We start from the raw sequence: 20,582 nt of genomic DNA on the forward strand, positions 1-20,582 counted from the left end.
CGCCTAGGCTTCAACCTGCGATCTTGGCACCCACCCTATCACACTCTATCAGCCTATGTAGACAGCTCTATCGACACCCTAGCTTGGTCTCACCCATGAGGCCGTTGATTCATTTATTCCATCATCCCCAATTCCTGCCCGGAAATGACATCAAAGCTTTTCACTGGTGGACAAACAAGGGTCTGTACCGCATAGGACATTTCCTATCACTCTCCGGCCCACTCTCCCTCTCCCATTGCATTAACAAACTTAAGATGCCGGCGTCGGAAAAGTTCCGTTTTTTTCAAATTTCCCATTTTCTGCACGCAATGTGGTCGGACAAACAGGTACCTCCAAGATTGACATCTTACGAGCGGTGGTGTTCTGAATCATCGGAGTTGAGGGGGGGCATTTCAACTATATACGCAGCCCTGATGGATCCCTTAGATAAGCCCTCTTATGCCCTCAAATGGGAAAGTGATTTACAGACAGTTTACTCGCTAGACGATTGGCACCGTATGTTTCATAGATCCTTCAAAGGTGTCATTAACACGACTCTCATTGAAGCAAACGTAAAAATTTTGACTCGGTGGTATCTGGTACCGACCCGTCTAGCGCTTATGTTCCCCGGCACATCACCTTTGTGTTTCAGGGGTTGTGAACACCAGGGGTCCTTCATGCACGTTTGGTGGTCATGCCCTAGAATCCGTTCCTTTTGGAATAAATTCTTCCATCTGCTCCGACAAGTCACGGATCTCCAGGTCCCCCAAACACCACATGTTACCTTTCTCCATGACGTCCCACGGACATACCCTAAGAGTTTGTCAGCCCTATTGTTTTTCATGCTCCTGGGAGCGAAGCTCACTTTGGCTAAGTCCTGGAAACGACCTTCTGTCTCCCTTAATGCTGCTAAACGTAAGATCTCTTGGATCATGGCCCAGGAAAAAATGGTGGCAATCCTCCAAGACCGATTAGCTAAATACGAAGCTGTTTGGGATCCATGGGCTCAATATCTGCATATTACCTTGTAGACTTCCCTGACTTACCGCACCTACTGTACCCCGGTGACTTGCCCTCCCTTCTTTCCTCCTCTTCCTGATTTCCTTCCCCATCTTCCCTCTGTTTTCCTTACCCCTACCTTTCTACTCCTTTTGTCTGTTTTTTGTATTACCTTTTATTTTTATGTATATTGTTTTAAGGCGTGGGGCTTCCCCCCACTCCTCCTTGTGGAGCCTCTTCCCTTTGCATTTGCCTCTGTACCTGCTCAGGGATTCTTCTGCTGAGATCCCTGTAGCGTACTGGTGAGAGACCTGGTCCCCAAATGTGTCACAACCCTCCAGGGTGCTTGGGGCCGAGGTTTCCCTCGCCAATTAATTGTATATTAACTCCTCACCCCCACATGGTTCCACTTGGCTCCCGGGAGGATCTGGGGAAGTCTTTCCACCACTGGCCCCTGGTTATTGGTACACATAACAGGCCTTTTCTTTGGTTGTTGCTCTTAGTGGGCCAGCACATGCTCTTCTGCATATTTCATTGCTACTCTGCATTGTTCAGATTGATCTCTTGTTTCACTGTTTATTGCTAGTGACTGCATTCAACAGTTTGTATTGCTTTATTTTCTTCAATAAAAATATTTGAAAATAAAATCGCACCACTGTAAATTGTACAAGGTGTGACCGCAGGCTTAGGCCTCTTTCACACGGCCGAACTGATCGAGTCTGCCTCTCAGTTTTTTAGGCGGACCCAATCGGACTATCTGTTGCTCTCCATGGAGTGGCAGGTGCCAACAGACGTGTCTGAAGTAGTATTAAATCATGACATGTGTCAGTTGACAACTCTGGCATCTGATCTGGACCCATCTGCTAAAAACAGACAGATGGGGGATACTTTCCCCATCCATCTGGGGAATCGGATTGGATGACAGTTGGATGTAAACGGGCAGGCGGTCTGTTTACATCCGACTGCCAATAGAGGAGAGCGGGCTCTGTATAAGTGAAGCAGACAAAATTATTGGAAAGAAAAATTTGCAAAAAGGTAAAAGTTATACTTTAATCAACTCTGCAAGGTATATAAAATACAATTTACCCCGAAATATGCTTTTATGTACATGCATCCTACACACAAATATGCATACAGACACTATTTAATTGAACTTTTTCTAGGTTCGCTTTCGTACATTTAATAACTTCTTTTACTGCCACTGGGAAGTTTTGAAGATGTCGTCATACAATGTTAAATAAATATAACCTGTAGATATGTAAAGTTAAATAACAGGTGTCTTTACACAGTCTGTATGCTGTACACGGATCACTCCAACAAGGAAATAGCTATTGAAATATCTCTACATGATGAAACATGGTGTTGTAGCCACAAGGTTTCCTATCTAGAAGGTCAGTTTGTCAGAAAGTGAAGTCTTTGGTAAACACTTGCATTGTTTTATTAGCAATGGCCCGCATGCTAAACGTAGGCACATCCGTTTTAAAGAGAAGGAAGAGAAGGTGCAGATCCGTCTTCATGGCGTAGCACTTGTGGCTGCTGGAGACAGTGTAGCACTGGTGAGCGTGATGGCTGAATCCCATTGGAAATGACTCCTCATACTGAACTGTAAATCAATATAGATGGAGAATTAAAAAATGACTTTACCTAAAACAGGATTACACCAAATCCGTAATTACCTACTAACAACTATATACAGTATGTAAAACTTCCAACACAGTTGCTATTTAAAAAAAAAAAGGTTTCAAAGCAATCAAAATATAGGGGTAGTACAACTGGGGGTATGGTGGAGGAGGATCTGGGTGGTGTTTTGGTAGATCATAAGCTTAAAAATGGCATGCGATGCCAAGCTGCGGTTCCCAAAGCGAGCAAAGTAATTTTTTGTATTAGAGAGAAGTATAGACTCCAGAGAGAAAGATGTATGTAATTTTGCCCCTGTACAAATCATTAGTAAAACCTCACCTGGAATATGCAATTCAGTTTTGGGTACCAGTTCACAAAAAGGATATCGGGGGAACTGGAGAAAGTGTAGAGAAGGGCAACCAAACTGATAAGAGGCATGGAGGAGCTCAGCGGTGGGGAAAGATTAGAGGAACTGAATTTATTCTCTCGAGAAGAGGCGATTACCACTTAAGAACTGGATGGTTTTAACCCCTTAATGACCAGGCCTTTTATTTTTTTTGCAATTTGGCAGTGCGTGACTTAAATAAAAACAAAAAAAGAAAATTGAGAAAAAATACATTTTCTACTTTTTCTTATAAAAAATATCCAATAAACTCAATTTTTGTCATACATTTAGGCGAAAATTTATTTAGCTACATGCCTTCGATGAAAAAAAAAAAAAATCTCATTAAGCGTATATTTATTGTTTTGCATTATAGCTTCTACAAACTATGGTGTATATACTGGAATTTACGCAGCTTTTACTTTCTGACTGCCTATCTCATTTCTTGAAGTGCTAAAATGGCAGGACAGTACAAACCCACCCAAATTACTCCTTTTTGGAAAGTAGACACCCCAAGGAATCTGCTGAGAGGCATGTTTAGCCCATTGAATAACTGAATTTTTGTCTTACTGTAAAATCCTTTTCTCTGAGGTTCACTGACAGACACTTCTTCAATTCTTCAGACCAGTGGGTAATATGCTGCCTCTCTTCAGGAGTTGGACTAGGCGGAAACCTTTTTGGTTACATCCCTGGGGCAGTCCCAGAGGATATACCATCAGTTCCTGCTGTAGGACTCCAGTTTGTAACAAGCAGTGTCAGAAGAACAAATAACTCAACCCCAACAGAGGAGCGGGTGCTGTGTCTGTCAGTGAACCTCAGAGAAAAGGATTTTACAGTAAGACAAAAATCTAGTTTTCTCTTTCGTTCACTGACAGACACAGCTTCAATTCTTCAGACCAGTGGGATGTCGCAAAGCAGTGTCAATATGATGGGTGGGAAAAAACATAGCAAACGCAGAATTCCCAACAAAGCTAAACATAGCCAACCAGGTAACAGGAGCTCAACTTAGGAACAACTGGAGTTTACCACCAGGAAAAATTTTCATCCTCAAGAAGCAGAAGCCTCTGCAACCGCAGCCTGCAAAACTTTGCGGTCAAGGGCCGCATCTGAAGATGCAAGTTCATCCACCTTATAAAATTTTGTGAATGTGTGTACAAAAGGGCCACGTAGCCGCCTAGCACACCTGAACCACTGACGCCTGATTACAGTACGGGAAGTTCCAGAACGCACTAAGCACTCCCTCGTAGAATGCACTTTAAATAGGGAAAGGAGGAACCTGACCCTTAATGGAATAGGCCTGCACCACCGTCTGCCTGATCCACTTGGAAATGGTCGCAGCAGATGCGGCCTGCCCATTCCGAGGTCCATCCATAAGAACAAACAAAGAATCTGATTTTCTAATTGGTTCAGTCACCGCCAGGTACACCCGAATCGCCCTTACCACATCTAAGGAATGTAAGGCAATTTCCTTAGGATGTTTAGGCTTAGGACATAGGGATGGTAACACAATGTCTTCAAATGAAACCCAGAGACAACTTTAGGAAGGAACGCCTGACAGGGTCGCAACACCACTTTGTCCCTATAAATCACCAGGTAAGGAGACCAACAGGACAACGCAGCCAACTCCAAAATGCGACGCGCGGAAGTAATAGCTACTAAGAAAGCCACGTTCGGCGACAGAGTGAGCAGAGGAATTTCTCAAATACTTTCAAAAGGAGGCTTTTGAAGCACTGACAGAACCAAATTGAGATCCCATGGAGGTACCAGGGATTGCACGGGAGGCGCAAGATGGTGAACTCCCTGCATAAAAGTGTGAACTAAGGACTTCACCACCAACGGCTTTTGGAAAGAATAGTCAAGGCAAAAATCTGGCCCTTGATGGTGCCCAGAGCCAAATGTTGATCTACACCCAATTGTAGAAACTCCAACAGGCGAGACACAGAAAAGGAGCGGGGAATAACCCCCAGGGGACTCACACCAAGTAATGTATGCCTTCCAAACTCGATGATAAACCTTCCTGGAAGTAGATTTCCTAGCCTTTAACAGCGTAGGATTCACCGACTCTGACAGCCATCTGTCTTTCAGCACCTGGCTTTTAATAGCCAGGCCGTTAAAGTCAGCGACCTTAAAGCAGGATGGAAGATTGGTCCATGAGACAAAGCTTCCAAGGGATGTCTGTTACTAGCCTTACCAGGCCTGCATACCAAGACTGGCTAGGCCAGTCTGGAGCCACCAGAAAGACTGGAATTCCTTCTACCTCGATTCCGGGCAGCAGTCTTGACAGAAATTGTATTTGAGGGAAGGTGTAAATCAGATGATACTGACCCCAAGGGGCCACCAGAGCATCTGCAGCGTCAGCCAGAGGATCCCGAGACCTTGACACAAACCTCTGTACCTTCCTGTTGAGACAGGAAGCCAGCAGGTCCACATCAGGGGTCCCCCACAGAAGCCACAGTTGATGAAATACCCCCGGGTGAAGAGACCATTCTCCCGGATCCAATGTCTGCCAACTGAGACAGTCCGCTTGCCAATTCTCTACCCCCTGAAATGTGCACAGCAGAGAGGGCCGAAACATATAGTTCTGCCCACCTTAAGATGCCGGCCACTTCCCGTGCTGCCAGGGAACTCCTTGTACCCCCTTGATAATTGACATATGCCACAGCCATAGCATTGTCCGATTGAATCCCCACATGGCGTTCCTGTAGACAATCCGTTTATTGAGACAGATAAAGTCTGATCGCCCGAATTTCTAGGAAGTTGATCGGCAACCTTGACTTCTCACGAGTCCAGACACCTTGGGCCGAACATACTCACCAGAAACCTCCCCATCCGGACAGACTGGCATCCGTGGTGATTTCAGTCCAATACAGGAGAAGAAAAGGTTTTCCCAGATGTAGAGTCGGGGGGCTGAGCCACAATAGGAGAGACTCCCTCGAACCCCGACTCAACAGAATCAGATTTACCAATGACAGAGGATCCTTGTTTCATTTGATCAGAATCTCCCTTTGCAAAGGTCTGGTGTGGAACTGCGCAAATGGAACCGCCTTGAATCTGGAGACCATCAGACCCAGCACTTGCATGCAAGTCCTGAGTGACGATCGATGGTTGGACAACAGGAGCAGAACAGCATCCTGTAGCTTCAGAAGTTTTGTCTGAGGAAGAAACACCAGGGCTGACGCTGAATCCAGCGTCAGACCCAAGTAGTCCAGCTTTGTGGACGGAGACAGTGCCAATCTCTGAAAATTCAGTGTCGACCCGAACTCCTGCAGGGTGCGCACCGTAACGTCCAAGTCGGCTTCTAGAGCCGAGGAGGACTCTGCACTCATAAGCAGATTGTCCAGATAACCTAGTACCGCAATCCCCTTCTGCCCTAACAAGGCCAACATTTTTGTGAACACCCGAGGAGCTGAGGCGAGACCAAAGAGTAACACCACAAATTGAATGTGCTCCTCGCCCACGGCAAAACGAAGAAAACGCTGATGCCCAACATACATTGAAATATGAAGGTAAGTGTCCTTGAGATCTCCTTGATGAAGGAAAGCTACTACTTTGCGGATGGACTCCATCCAAAATTTCTGAACCCGCACAAAGTGGTTCACAGTCTTGAGATCCAAGATCGGACGAACCTTGCCTTCCTTCCTGGGAACTGTAAACCAATTTGAATAAAAACCTTTGAAACTTTCCGACTCTGGAACCGTCACAATAACTTCTTGTGCTAACAGGTCCTGTACTGCCCTGTAGAGGCCATGTAGCTGTTCTGGAGACAGGCATAAGTTGGAAAGAAAGAACCATGTCGGAGGCAAGGCCCGAAACTTGATCTTGTAACCAAACTGAATCAGTTCGTGGACCCGACTGTCCTGAATGAGCAAGGTCCATGGATCTGGAAAGCAGCAAAGGCGTCCCCTCACCCCAGACGCGGGTGGGGGCACCCCTCCAGGCTGTGGAAGGCTTGTCTGCAGAACCAGAAGTGCTGGCTTTGGACTTACCATTTCAGGGTCCTTTGGTGTCACCTGCAAAGTTACGGGTGGATCTCGAGCCCTTTTACTGCGAACGGGACGGAAGAAAGGGCCACTTGTGAGCTGAAAAAAAGGGACTCGGCTTACGGCAAGGTAGTTCCTTGCCCTTAGCAACCTGCCGAATTAATGTACTTTTACCTCCTGTTGTACCCTTAATGATCTCTTCCATTGAGGGACCGAACAGACAGTCATCTACAAAAGGAAGATCAGTCAGCACATTTTTAGAAGCCTGGTCAGCTGACCAGTACTTCAACCAGATCATCTGGCGAAGGATCACTGCCTTCACAGAAACCTTGCTGGCCAAGGGGTCCGCATCCAGGGATGCATCACAAAAATCAACTAATCCGCCAGCTCAGAAGGGTGTTGACTCCCCTCCAGATCCTGGCGCAAAATCTTAGCCCATTCCGTTAAGGTCTCGGATACCAATGTGATAGCAAACCCTCGTCTCAAAATGGAACCAGCCACGGTGAAGAGGTACCAGAGCAGAGCATCAGCTCTTTTGTCCACGGGGTCCTTAAAAGATGGGGGAACCCTCCACCGGCAAAAGTGTGGCCTTATTTAGCCTGAAAACCTGAGAGTTCACGAACGGTGGAACTGTTAGTTTCTTCAGAAGAGACTCCTCAAAGGGATATCTCCTAGCAAAATGCTTGGGTATTCCAAACATGCGTTTCGGGGAACCACGCTGACTAGTGACAATCTCATCATAATAGGCAGGAAAGGAAATCGCCTTAGAAGATTCACGGGTGCCAAACTGCACCAGCGTTGCTGCAGCTGAGTACTCCAACTTTAAAGTTTCCCGCACTGACACAATCAGGACCTCCACCAGCGCTTTTCCATGTGCGCCTGCAAAGGAGGACTCATCCTCACTATTAGGGCACTCAGTGTGCGTGGACGCAGACCCAGTGGGCTGACTCTCGTACACGGTGGCCAAATCCACCTCAGAATCTGAGGAAGCAGAGGATACTAGTAAAGGTGGGGAGCGCCTCTTTGCCAGGTCTACTTTGTAGGGCCATATCTACCTTGGCTACTAGCCACTGCAGGGCTGCCGTCATGGCCACCAGGGCAGACTGAGACCCAGAGGGTCCCACAGCTTCCAGGAGTGGATTGGGTGGTGAAACGCGCTCCATAGGCTCCATGTCCATAAAGAGTTAAACGGAATTGCGCTGCTCAGCAAGAAAAAAAATGTATTTTATTTTTTGGGGAAAAAAAGGAGGCCCCTCCTCACTGTGCACCACTGGGGCACCACAAGAATCAGCGCACCTGCCACGTTGTATACAGCAGAGGAAGGATAGATACCCCCCCAGAGACTCACCACTTGAGCTAGAGAGAGCCAAAACGGTCTGCCACACTGCTGGAAAGAGGATTAGGAAACGCTGACCTGACACTAGATGACCCCGCAGCCTCAGCACTGCATCAGACTACTGGAAAATGGCCGTCATTGAAACTCTATGGGGAAACCAAAAACATGGCTGCTGGACTACACAAACTTGGCCGCCGAAAGCCGGGAATACAGAGACCACGGCAGACCACAGCAAAATGGCGGCACCACGGGGTGCTGCATGGGACCCCTGGGCCCAACTGGACCCCAGGGAAAATTTCACAGACCCCCAGGAGGGGAACCCCCTCCCCGCAGCACCCAGGTACGGTCACCCCAAATTCACCCATGCCCCAAAAAGAAGCCGGGGGGGGGCTACAGGGGACAGATGAGGGCACCAACTTAGGGGGGAACTCCGCAAAGGAGAAGGGGGAAAGACAAGGGGGAGGAAGGACACAGAAGGGGCCTACCATCGCGACCACCCCAGCAATTCTGCAGGAGAGGAGTGGGTAACACTACTTACCATACCATGGTCACCAGGCGGGCGCCACTTCCTGCAGTCCACTGCACCATCTGGTAATGGGGGTGCTGTGGCCTGTGGTACGCTGCGACTCTGGTCGTGACTGCTGTTGTGACCAGGGTTATGCGACCTCGCAAGGTGTTTCACTCGCCGGTCAGCCCCCGTCCAGTGGGGCTATGTCATGGTCAACCTAGGGCCAAGCTCACAGGCCAGACTGCAAGGATCTAGAATATCCAGTGCGTCGCCCAGTCCAGCTGCTTATTGTAGTTCACACAGAAACAGTTTATTGTAGTTCACACAGGAACAAAAACAATAAAAAAAAAGTAAATAATTCCATTTAACCAGGAAAAAATGCCAGGATCCCAGCAGAGAGCCTGCCTCCTGACTAGGCAGAAAAAACTGGAGTCCTACAGCAGGAAGTGATGGTATACCCTCTGGGACTGCCCCAGGGGCGTAACCAAAATGGTTTCCACCTAGTCCTACTCCTGAAGCGAGACAGCATAATACCCACTGGTCTGAAGAATTGAAGCTGTGTCTGTCAGTGAACGAAAGAGAAATAATAATTTTTTTTTTTTTTTACACAAAGTTGTCATTGAAATGGTATACTTCTCATGCATGCCATGGGTATATGTGTAATTACACCCTAAAATACATTTGACTGCTTCTCCTTAGTATGGGGATACCCCATGTGTGAGACAGTCTAGCTATGTACCGGACCCCAAAATCCAATTACTGCCTTCAGGCTTTCAAAGCGCATAAATTGTTGATTTCACTCCTCACTACCTATCACAGTTTCAGAGGCCATGAAATGCCAAGACAGCACAACCCCCCCCCCCAATGCCCCCTTTTTGGAAAATAGACACCCTAAGCTATTTACTCAGAGGCATGTTAATCATGTTGATCACACTGCCTCTTACCAGACGTAAATGACCCTCATTACAAAGGTCATAAACAGCATAATGATCAAGGTAAGTACGGTCCTCCTCACTCTTACAATGGCACACGGTTCACTCTCCAACCATATGTGGGCTCATAAAACACAAAGTGAAACACTCCTCGTAGTGTATAACGTTTATAAGTGTTTATTCCACGCACATGGTTAAAAATAACTTACAAAATCCCAAGTAGTGGATAGCGTTGTGTGTTTTCCTCTTGTGCAGTCTATAATTGCCGATAACCCACCAAAAAAGATGGCCGCCCCGTCTCCTCCGCGTGTTGGCGTGCGTCGCCGCAAGTGCCATGCTGTTTATGACCTTTGTAATGAGGGTCATTTACGTCTGGTAAGAGGCACACATGCCATGGGTATATGTGGGATTACACCCCAAAATACATTCTGCTGCTTCTCCTGAGTATGGGGATACCCTATGTGTGAGACTTTTTGGCAGTCTAGCCACGTACAGGACCCTGAAAACCAAGCACCACCTATCACAGTTTCACTTTTTGTCACAAAGTTTGGACAATTGAAAAAAAGAAAAAAAAAAACATTTTACTTTTCTTTCTTAATTTTCCAAAACAAATAACAGCTGCAACATACCATGCCTCTTACCAAATACCTTGGGGTGTCTACTTTCCAAAAAGGGGTAATTTGGGGGGGGGGGGGGAGAGCTGTGCTATCTTGGCATTACATGGCCATAGAAACTGTGATAGGTAGTGAGGAGTGAAATCAACAATTTAAGCCCTTAGAAAGCCTGAAGGTGATGATTGTTTTTCATCCACTAGGATTGCTTTTAGATGAAAGCCGACTGCTGGCTGTAAAAAAAAAAACCAAGATGATGCCTAAACCTGCAGGCATCATCTCGGTATGACCACTCAAAGTCCAGCGAGGTACCAGAACGTTGCTGGTCCTTGCTGGGCATATATTGTAAGGTTTTTTTTTTTCATGCAGCCTGTGTGCTGAATGAAAAAAAAGAACCCAACAGATTCCTCCATTCACATTGATGTGGATGAAGAAATCTCTGCTAGAAGGTGTCACCATTAGACCCCCCAGGTCTATTCCATTACAGTGTAATTTGCAAGGCTTAAGGAGGGAGTCCCTGAAACATTTGACCTAGCAACCAATATAAACAGAAAGTGGGAGACTTGTATCTCTTTGACGTGGATCATGGATTATGTTATTCAGGATGCAGGAATGTTCCATTTGCCCAGAACTGATACCGGACCGGAGGAGTGAAGGACTTTATCGCCTTATACCACTGACCATGGTACCGGACAGCTTCACCAAAATCTTCCCCACCATGGCCACTGTAATGCTGGTCACTTTTTGGAGCACATAACAACACATATAATTTTTCATCTATTAAATTGTATCCTTGACAATGTACTATGTTGGTGCCCTATGTTTTCTTCTTGTATTTCTTCAGCTACTACTACAATTGAAGCCCCTACACTTTCAGAGGATGCAAAACGTAAGGTGCATTAAATTTATTATTGAATTGAATGTTTGCCTAGAGCACATCAGACTTTTGTCAGGACATTCTAGCCTGGATTCCTGTACTTTTAACTGCAACTACACGTGAGCAATATAGTTACCGGTTAACCCAAGCTACAGTGGTGTCCGATTACTATGGTATATAATAATTTGCATCCTGCAACAAATGTGGATTCCAGTCATTGTGAAGTTACACCCAGGTCCATAAATACAGTTAATGGACATGTCAGAATATACCATGGAAATTCCTTATTGATACAGTGTATAATATGTAACTGTGTGTTAACCACTTGAGATCCCACACTTTACTACTCCATTGTGGACCACAGCACATTTCAGCTATATAGGCTTTTTGATTAGTGAGTGCATGCATTGTTAGTTCTGATACCAGATCAATACATATATCAGTTTCTTGGACAACCAAATATGTTTTTGACAATAAATACAAAATAAAATGTAGAAACAAAAAATACTCGGTTTCTAGTTGGACTTCTAAGTTTTGTAAGGCTGCATTCACATATGATTGCGGGCGGAATCGCTACAATTCCACTCCGCAATTTCAAATGGCTGCAAAACGCGGGACACGATTGCCATGGCATTCTTTATAATGGCATTGCCCATTTCTTGTATCTTACTAGGGATGGAGACGCTTGCTTTACAGGCGGGTGTCTCACTCAAAGTCCCAATTTGCCTATGGCATCTTTACTAAAGGGATGGGGGTGTGTGTCTCCCAGCTGATCACATTTAGTTTGCACCCCATGGCTTTTCTGTGCAGCCATGCGTTTTTCGTTGCCAGTCGTGGATTGGAGCAGGTGGGGGAGGATTGGGCGGTCTCCAATCCCATCTGTTTCCAATCCATCTATTAGCAAGCATGTACTTCCCTTTGTGAAGACACTTATACACTCAGGTTGAGCAGTGTTATTTAGTGTTAGGTTCTGCAAGTACGCAGGATGCCTTGTCGCTGGCCTTGCAGCTTCCGCATGCATTTGCAAATATGTGTTAACTAAACTCCTGCTTTTAACTTATTTGTTAGACAGGTTTATTTTGGTTTGTTAGCAGACTGGTGGGTAAGTATTTCAAACTAGGGATCGGCTGTTTTTCACACACCCTCATTTATCCCATCTTGCTTTTCAATTGACTATTCACAGGGATGGAGACACTGTGCAGTGCTCGCCAGTTCTCATATAAAGTCCCAAATTGCCCATTTCTTGTTTCTTTATAATGGCATGCCAATGGCATCCCAATCGTGCTGCTATTTTGCCATGGTTGTCGTGAGGTAAATCCCTGCAATCGTGGCAAATTGCAACATGAGACGCTTTCACCCAAAAGAAGCTCATGCTACTTTTTGAGCCATGCATTGCATTTCCCATGAGTAAGTTCCAGTGGGAAAACTGACCTGGCAGGGGTCCAGGCTGAGACTGCCACTTGTATAAACACAACAGGTCTTATTCTGATGTGCGGCTCCTAGGATCTTCTGCTCTTATGTATCCTAACCATGTACATTATCTCTAAGTGTTTTGCTGCCACCTACTGATTCTCGTATAGCCATCATCCTCTACGTTACGTTGAGTTAAAATGTCTTTGTTTTAGAACATGTTTCCCAGAAGATAGTAAAGATCATTGAAGAAGTGGTGCATACTACAGTAATCTCCAGATTCCACGGGCATCCCATAGATATGAAACATGCATAATTACACAGGTTCAAGCTAGAGATATGCATTTTCTATGCGTACTAATGCTAGACATTCTCCTTGTCCATTAAGAAGTAATGACGGATCTCATTTATACCATCCAGAATTTTGGTACACAACGAAATCTGCCTAAACATTTTAAGGTCACTATAGGGTGGATGCCCCAAAATTTGGTTTTGGAACTGTGAATGGGAACCTTGAAAGTATTCTTCTGAAGGAACTGGTGCAACTACTACTTGTGCCCAAAGCTGATACAAGGCTATCATTAAATCAAGGCTATCATTAAATCTACTTTCTTATCACCTGAAACTTTCAGACTGGAAATCAAAATGCGAAGAGGAGCATGGAAAGAAATTCTATTTTGTATACCTTTGAACAGACTGGACCCAAAGGTCTGGGACATATTCAATCTAGACTGGTGCAAACTTCAACAGATGTTTCCGAGTGGGGGCTTCCCTTCATTAGGCAGGCTTGGTGGACTTGGGAGTCCAGGGCTTACAACTAAAGGTGTTAGGCCTTGGTTTTGAAGGTGACACCTGAGTAGAGTGAAACATTTTTTTTTGCTAAATGGAACTTAAAAAAAAAAAAAAAACTATGGGCACTGCACTGCATGGGTTATGCCCGCACTTCAAGGTTAGCTGCTTGTTTTTGTCTAGGGGATGGCAGAGTGGAGATACACTTACCTAATTCACAATCCTCCAAGTGCAAGACCAGTCCTTGACCACTAGTGGTCTTGTGAATAGGCTGTTCCTAATGTCATCATGCCCATAGACCAACACTGTATGCGAAGGCAGCAGTCCACTGGATGTGGGGGTAGTGTGGTTTTCCAGAGTATTTAAGGTTCAGGTGACTATAGCTTTGGACAAAGCACAGCCCCACTGCATGGGAAAATAAAAATGTTGCCTAGAGTTGTTCTTTAACTACAAAATCCTGCACATATGCACAGAGATAAAGGACATTATAGACACTTGGTGAACTACATTTTCTAGAACATTAACGCAAAAATGCATCAACCATAATTGCTCTAAAAGAGCAGGGTCTCCGAAGACAGGTTCCTGGTGTCTATTCATGGGTCTTGTCCAGTTAACAATAGTCTTGCAAATAGTTATGGCAGCAATAACTGACTGCAGGGCAGGACCTGAAAAACCAAATAAGGTATTTAAGAGGGCTCCAAGATCTATCAACGGAATCCCTAAACGAGGGAGCTGCCTCAATAGGAGCTGTACGGTGTCTATGGAGATCTAAAATGGCAGGATCCATTATCGGAATAGCAGATTTCTTCTTACATTCTTCTTAAATCCTCTTCGGTCTTTGCTACAAAATCAATGTCCTCAATACTTTCCTCCATATTATCCTCAAGGAGGCTACCCTTCTGAACCCTGAAAGGAGTCAGGGGAATAAAAGGACGTAGAGCATATCTGGCTATCTGGCCTCTGGAAACTGAAGGTTATGGAGGAATCATCCTTACTGTCTGATGGGTCAGGGAAACATGAACTCAGACCCGTAAGGTGGTCCTATCTGCAACAATCGAACCAGATGCAGGATCCGATCAGGCAGGAGAGGGCAGGTGGGGGGTGCATTTGCTAAGCCAAGGTCCAATGCCATGCTTACCCTTCACAGGGGTTCCTCAACTGAAGCCCCCCCACAGGGGACGTCAACTGAGGCCCGCAAAAAAATGGGGGGCCACTGACAGGACCCCGCAAGGGGTCCCCCGTGGGTGCCCTACCAATCAAGCCCACAGAGGAGGCCGCAAACTGACCCCCTAAGGGGGGGGGGGGAGACACGCAGACAGGCTACCCCCGCAGTGTCCACTGGGAAAGGTGGGTGCCCCACAGTACCATAGCAGCTAAACCTGCCTGAGACCCTGTTCTCCCCAGAGCCGCCCTACCAGAAGGGGGTGGCTTAGTAGGGTTGGCCTAAACTTTTCGGCCGCGCAGCCTAAAGTTTCAGCCGCGGGAGCGCGATCCGCGGGAAATCCACAATTAGCCCGGGGAGTAGAGGAGAGACCGATGTCCCGGGTACAAAGGCGGCTTCAGCCGCTGGAACTGGAGCAGCCCCATTCAAGGTCCAGCTAGTAGGCTGTAAAACCCACGGATACAGGGCCACCTGCCCCCTAGGCCCACCAGCTATCCCAAGGGGATCCAAAGAAGACAACCCACCCCATAGCAAGCCCACTGAGGGCAGCAGGGGGGCAGCGCACCTGCAGGCATCAAGGCCAGGGGCATTTACAGCCTGGGCACCAGCCAAATCCCCCCCTCCCCATGAGCACAGGCAGGTAAGCCAGCTCAATGTCAGCCTAGGGAGGGAAAAGGGGGGAGGGGGAGAGAAACCCCGGAGGGACCGACCACCCCAGGGATTACCCGCGACCCACATCATATCCAGGGAAAGAGAGGAGGGGGCACTTACTTAGTTATCCAGTGAAGTGTGCAGGTAACACTTCCAAGACAGGAACCTCCTCGCCACCGAAGTGGGGGAGCAGTTGGCCAGAAGGAACGCTACGACTCAGCCCGAGACCCGGCCGCATGCAACCTTGCAAGGTGTTTAACTCGCGGATCAGCCCCCGTCCAGAGGGTCTATGTCGCGGCCGCAACATAACCCTATGGTGAAGAATATGGAGCTGTGTCTGTCAATGAAAGGAAGAGAAAAACTGACAGCTCAGGTCAGGTGCCACTATACTAATAATCCAATGTTAGTACAGTGAATCCTCCCTGCTGTTCTATTGTTTTCTGACAGGGGGAGCCCCCCGGGAGCCCCCCCCCCCCCCCGCCTGAACACTCCGGTCAGCGCTCTCAGCCATTGGATGAAAGCGCTGTTTAGCAGAACATTTCCGCCAGCTTCGGTCGGACCGGTTGCAGTGCACATGGGATAAATGTTGGCCGGTTCACTAGAAACCGCCTGACATTCAGCCTGTGTGTACGGGGCTTAAGTGAGGAGATAATTACAGAATGGAGGTCAGAATAGATAGTGTTTTATGTCCAGATACAGGAGCTGCTAAAATCCTCTGGGTGAGTTCCTGTGTCTGCCCTGTAAAGGATGGGAGCAGGAGTGCAGAACATACTGTGTGTGTTTTTGGCAAAAAAAGTGGGTAAGAATGTGTCATTTGGTAAAGGAGAAGCATTTACTTCATCCGCCTGAGACTACGTCTAGATAGGAGGAGAAAAACTGCCAACTGTAAAATGCTCCTGCCAAGAAACATTAGAGACAAAATGGCAGAGGTTACCAAAATAAAGCGAATAAATCCCAAAGTCTTTGTCTATTAAACCTAGGGCCTCTTGCGCACAGTACTGATATTTGAGCATCAGCATTTATGGACAGAATTTCAGGCATTTGTGTTGCACGCATTTGCACATACAATACATTCCCTCGTAGGTGTGCATTTGCACATACCGATGCAAAATACTGACCTGGAACACAAATTTTTCAAATTATTTTTTTTTTCACTCATAAATACGCAGCACTTGTTTACGTGCCTTTGTGTACAGGCACACTGTCAACACATGGGCTGCATTTTAGAGGAGTTAAAAAAAAAACCCACTGTACTGAGTTTTTTAAGCAAGAGGCCGAATAGCGTGTACGCACCGTGAACTGTATTAATGCCCACATGCATGTTATCGCTCAAGCTGTGATCACATGCAAGTGATAAGCCCTGAACACAGACTATGTGCCTCCAGTGTCGATCACTCGCATATACAGTTGTGCTCATAAGTTTACATACCCTAGCAGAATTTATGATTTCTTGGCCATTTTTCAGAGAATATGATTTAAAAGAGCAAACACAGTTGATTGATAATAAATGGCTTCGGCCAAACACTAACCATGAGTAAAAGAAAAGTTTTTGTGGTATCATTCATAGTCTCTGAAAAATGGCCAGGAAATCAAATTCTGCCAGGGTATGTAAACTTATGAGCACAACTGTAATTCCACGTGAGAAAGTAAATATGAGTGGGTGCGATTAGCTCCAAGAGCTGACAGCCACCCATTGCTTTCAATGGGGCTGCCCCTCGCTAGGGTTCTTGCATTTAGTGGCAGGCAAGTGTGAATGAAGCCTAAAAAGCCTCCAATACTGCTAAAAAAACAGGAGCTAAGGATAAGCTCTTCGACAAAGAAGAGCAAAGAGAGGAGAGTGCAGCATGCAGATGAAGAGCAGAGAGGGCATAAAGCTGAGCGGGTACAAGAACTCGCCAGTGCTGTTGGCAGGAAAGTTATAATCCAGGCAAAAAAACCCAAGCAATGACCCCCTCCCTTTTTTTTTTACCTCCCAATAATAAAACCTACATGGTTCAGCAGCACAGACCCATAATTTTACACATGCACATTCTCAGGTCAAAGGTTTAAATTAGGCAACGAGTGTGCTATGCTCTTTTAGAAAATGCTGCAAATACTTTGTTTAAAACAGTTTAAAACGGATGGAAAAGGTTTTTAAGTCGATAAACTGTAATATTTTTTTTTAGAAAGTTTCATAAAAATCTGCTATGGCCAGCAAAGTTAGAGAATATTATGTGTAAAAGAAGCAGTGTTAGTAGAGCTTAGTACAGGGGTGTCAAACTCAATTTAATCGCGGGCCGCATCAGCATTATGATTGCCTTCAAAAGGGCCAGTTGTATCTGTAAGGCTAGATATCAAGAGCATCCCCTATCCTTACGTAGGACGTCAAGAGCCTCTCCACCATCAGAAGTTGAGTCCGCCCCCCTTATCTTGTGCTGCTGCTGCTGGGAAGAAGCTTGAGGCATTGCTGGAAAGTAGAAAGTACAGGGTCTGAAGGAGGACCAGAGGAGGACTTTAGCTCTCCTGCAGCTACAGGAGAGGTGCGAGGGCCACATAAAATGGCCTGGAGGGTCGGATTCGGCCCGCGGGCCTTGTGTTTGACACCTGTGGCTTAGTACATAGAAGGCAGAGCTATAATTTTGTGATCAGATTGGCAGGTCTCTGAAAAGCACCGGGGCATTAGTAACTATCAAGGGCATCAATTAATTAAGACACAATTATGGAATTGTATTGCAGGTATGGAGTATTAAAATTTAAAAATTTTACAAAAGAATTATAACCTTAGAACAATCTGAAGGTTTTCCTTGCATGACCTAACAATCACTATGCAAAAAAAAAAAAAGTCTCATAGGGCATTCTAACAAATAGGAGAGTCAAAAGTTACTAAGCTAAAAAGAACAGACAATATGGCGGAGATTTACATAGTAATTGGGCTTTGACAAAAAACTAAGCCGATTGGTTTGTATGCAGAACTACACCAGATTTTGCACTCTCCATTTTTAATAAATCAACTCTTATGTCTTTTTTTTTAAGGAAGGGTGTCAACGTGTGCATATGATCTTGTGGTGTCACTAGACAGCTATTACTCTACAATTTCTTTAAATTAAGATATGGCTTTGTGTTGTAGTATATGTAATTTTAATAATTTAACAAAGTCAATAAACATATAGTACATAAAGTTCTGTTTATATATCAATTGCTCTTTGGGCTCTTTCACACGGGCGGTCCGATCAGATCCGCTTGTCAGTTTTTTAGGCGGATCTGATCGGATCCTCCATGCAGCTCTATGGGGCAGCGGGTGTCAGCGGAGGTCACCTCCGCTGACACCCGCTGCCATCCGCATCCGATCCTGTGCTGAAATCTGGACGGATAGAAACCCTATTTTTCCATCCGTTCAGTAATCGGAGCGGAGCGGATCTGATGAGAGCGGACAATCGGTCCGCTCTCCTCCGATTCCCCATAGAGGGCAGCGGGTGCTGAGACACCTCCCTCTCCGCTCTGCAAGCGGAGACGGAGCTGTCATCCGCCCGGCTCAGCGGGGATCGCGGATCGATCCCCGCTGAGCAACACGGATCCGCCTGCGGAGGCGGACCGTGTGAAAGAAGCCTTTTAGTTTTTTGGATTAGGATATTATGTAACTGTATTACAGCTGTGGAATATTAATAAACAAACACTCAGTTGGTACTAAAATAAATGGTTTGATAAGCAGAACTCACTTTTCCCATCATTGTGGTCTGGACGGAAATAACGTGACATGGCAAGAGTATAAAATGAACGGAGAGCTGCCCGCCGCTGTTCCAGTATACATTTCATATCTAGAAGACAACATATAAGACAAAGAGGCAGAAATAACAGAGGTTAAAAATCCTGTACACAATTTTTTTGGGAAGTTTTTTAACTGCTCAATTTTTGAAGCAAGGAAATTGATATGCAGGTAAATGTTACGTAGATAATAGGGTTGAATAAAGACACCAGTCCATCCAGTTTAACTTGAGTGTGTGTGTGTTTTTGTGTCACCACCACCACAAATATTGTACTGGAAACCCTAGCATATGGAAAAATCTATTCAGAGAAAGGAAATACAATAAGACGCGTGGCCACTCACTAAAACTAGAGGAAAGGTGGTTTAACCTTAAAATACGCAGGTTCTTCACTGTAAGAGCAGTAAGGATGTGGAATTCTCTTCCGCAAACAGTCGTATAAGCAGGGAGCATTGATAGTTCCAAAAAACTATTAGATGGGCACCTTAAAGACCACAACATACAGGGGTATACAATGTGTGGTTAACAGTAGACACGCACATCATAGGTTGAACTGGATGGACTGATGTCTTTTTTCGGCCTCACTAACTATGTAACCATTCTCAATATCCCTGTATATTGTGCTCGCTAAGAAACACATCCAAAAGTTTTTGAATTTGTCTACACTCCCCACTGACAACATCAACTGTGGAAAGGAATTGCACATCCTCACTGCTTTAAAACTGTTTAAGACTGAACTGGTTCTTGCCTAACTTCGTTGTGTGGCAGTATGTCTTCTTTAGAGACCAACGATTATAAAAGCTTTCTCCCAATGCTAGAGTCACCAGTTTCGTATATCACTATCATATCTCCTCTTAAAGTGTCTGAAAAGGCTTCAGGTTTTTTTTTTTTTTACCCTAATGCATTCTCTAGATTAAGGTAAAAACCTTCTATTTTCAGCCCCCCCCCCCCAAATGCTTACCTGAGCATAATCTCGATCCAGCGAGGTGCCTGAGTGTAGCAGCTCTGCTCTCTCTATTCACATCGGCTCAGCAGAGAGCAGCTGGGCAGCACTGTGTGCGTCAATAAACCCACACAGATCACCTTGGGATTGAGCCCACACAAGTTCCCCCATAGAAAGCAACTTGCTATGAGGGTATTAAGAAGGAAGGATAAGAAGCCGAAAGAGCTGGCAGGGGACATGAGAAAGAGGAGGTTTGGGGCCGCTCTGAGCAAAACCGCTGCACAAAGTAGGCAAGTATAACTTGTTTATTATATTCATTTAAAAAACTAACCTTTACAACCACTTTAACCACTTGCCGACTGCTCACAGTAATCCTACTGTGGCAGTGGGTCCAGCGAGTCGGGCCCGGGGAGGAGAGGTGGCGATCGCCGCCTCCCTCCCCCGATCGTCAGGGAAACTGTGAGAAGACCCGCCTGCTTATGTAAACAAAGCAAGCGGATCTTCTCCGTGACAGACAGGCAGGGATCACTAGATTCAGCATAGCTGAACCTGCAATTGTGTCTGTCACAGAACCCCCACTCCTCCACACACGTCAGTAAGCATGAGGCATACATTTAACCCCTTGATCACCAACAGTGTTAACCCCTTCCCTGCCAATGGCAT

At 45.9% G+C, this 20,582-nt stretch overlaps 1 protein-coding gene across 1 annotated transcript in view; it reads right to left on the reverse strand.

Moving 5' to 3' along the window:
* Positions 1–2,125: 2,125 nt before the first annotated feature.
* The window catches only part of FUZ (fuzzy planar cell polarity protein), a 176,409-nt gene continuing 157,952 nt past the window's right edge, over positions 2,126–20,582 (reverse strand). The window contains exons 10-11 of the mRNA XM_082273581.1: positions 18,932–19,030; positions 2,126–2,581 (exon numbers count right to left, since the gene is read on the reverse strand). Coding sequence (XP_082129707.1) covers positions 2,379–2,581; positions 18,932–19,030 — 302 coding nt within the window. The 3' untranslated portion in view covers positions 2,126–2,378. The remainder of the gene's footprint in view (positions 2,582–18,931; positions 19,031–20,582) is intronic.

Source organism: Pelophylax lessonae (assembly GCF_965119305.1).
Source record: "Pelophylax lessonae genome assembly, chromosome: 12".
Classification (NCBI taxonomy): domain Eukaryota; kingdom Metazoa; phylum Chordata; class Amphibia; order Anura; family Ranidae; genus Pelophylax; species Pelophylax lessonae.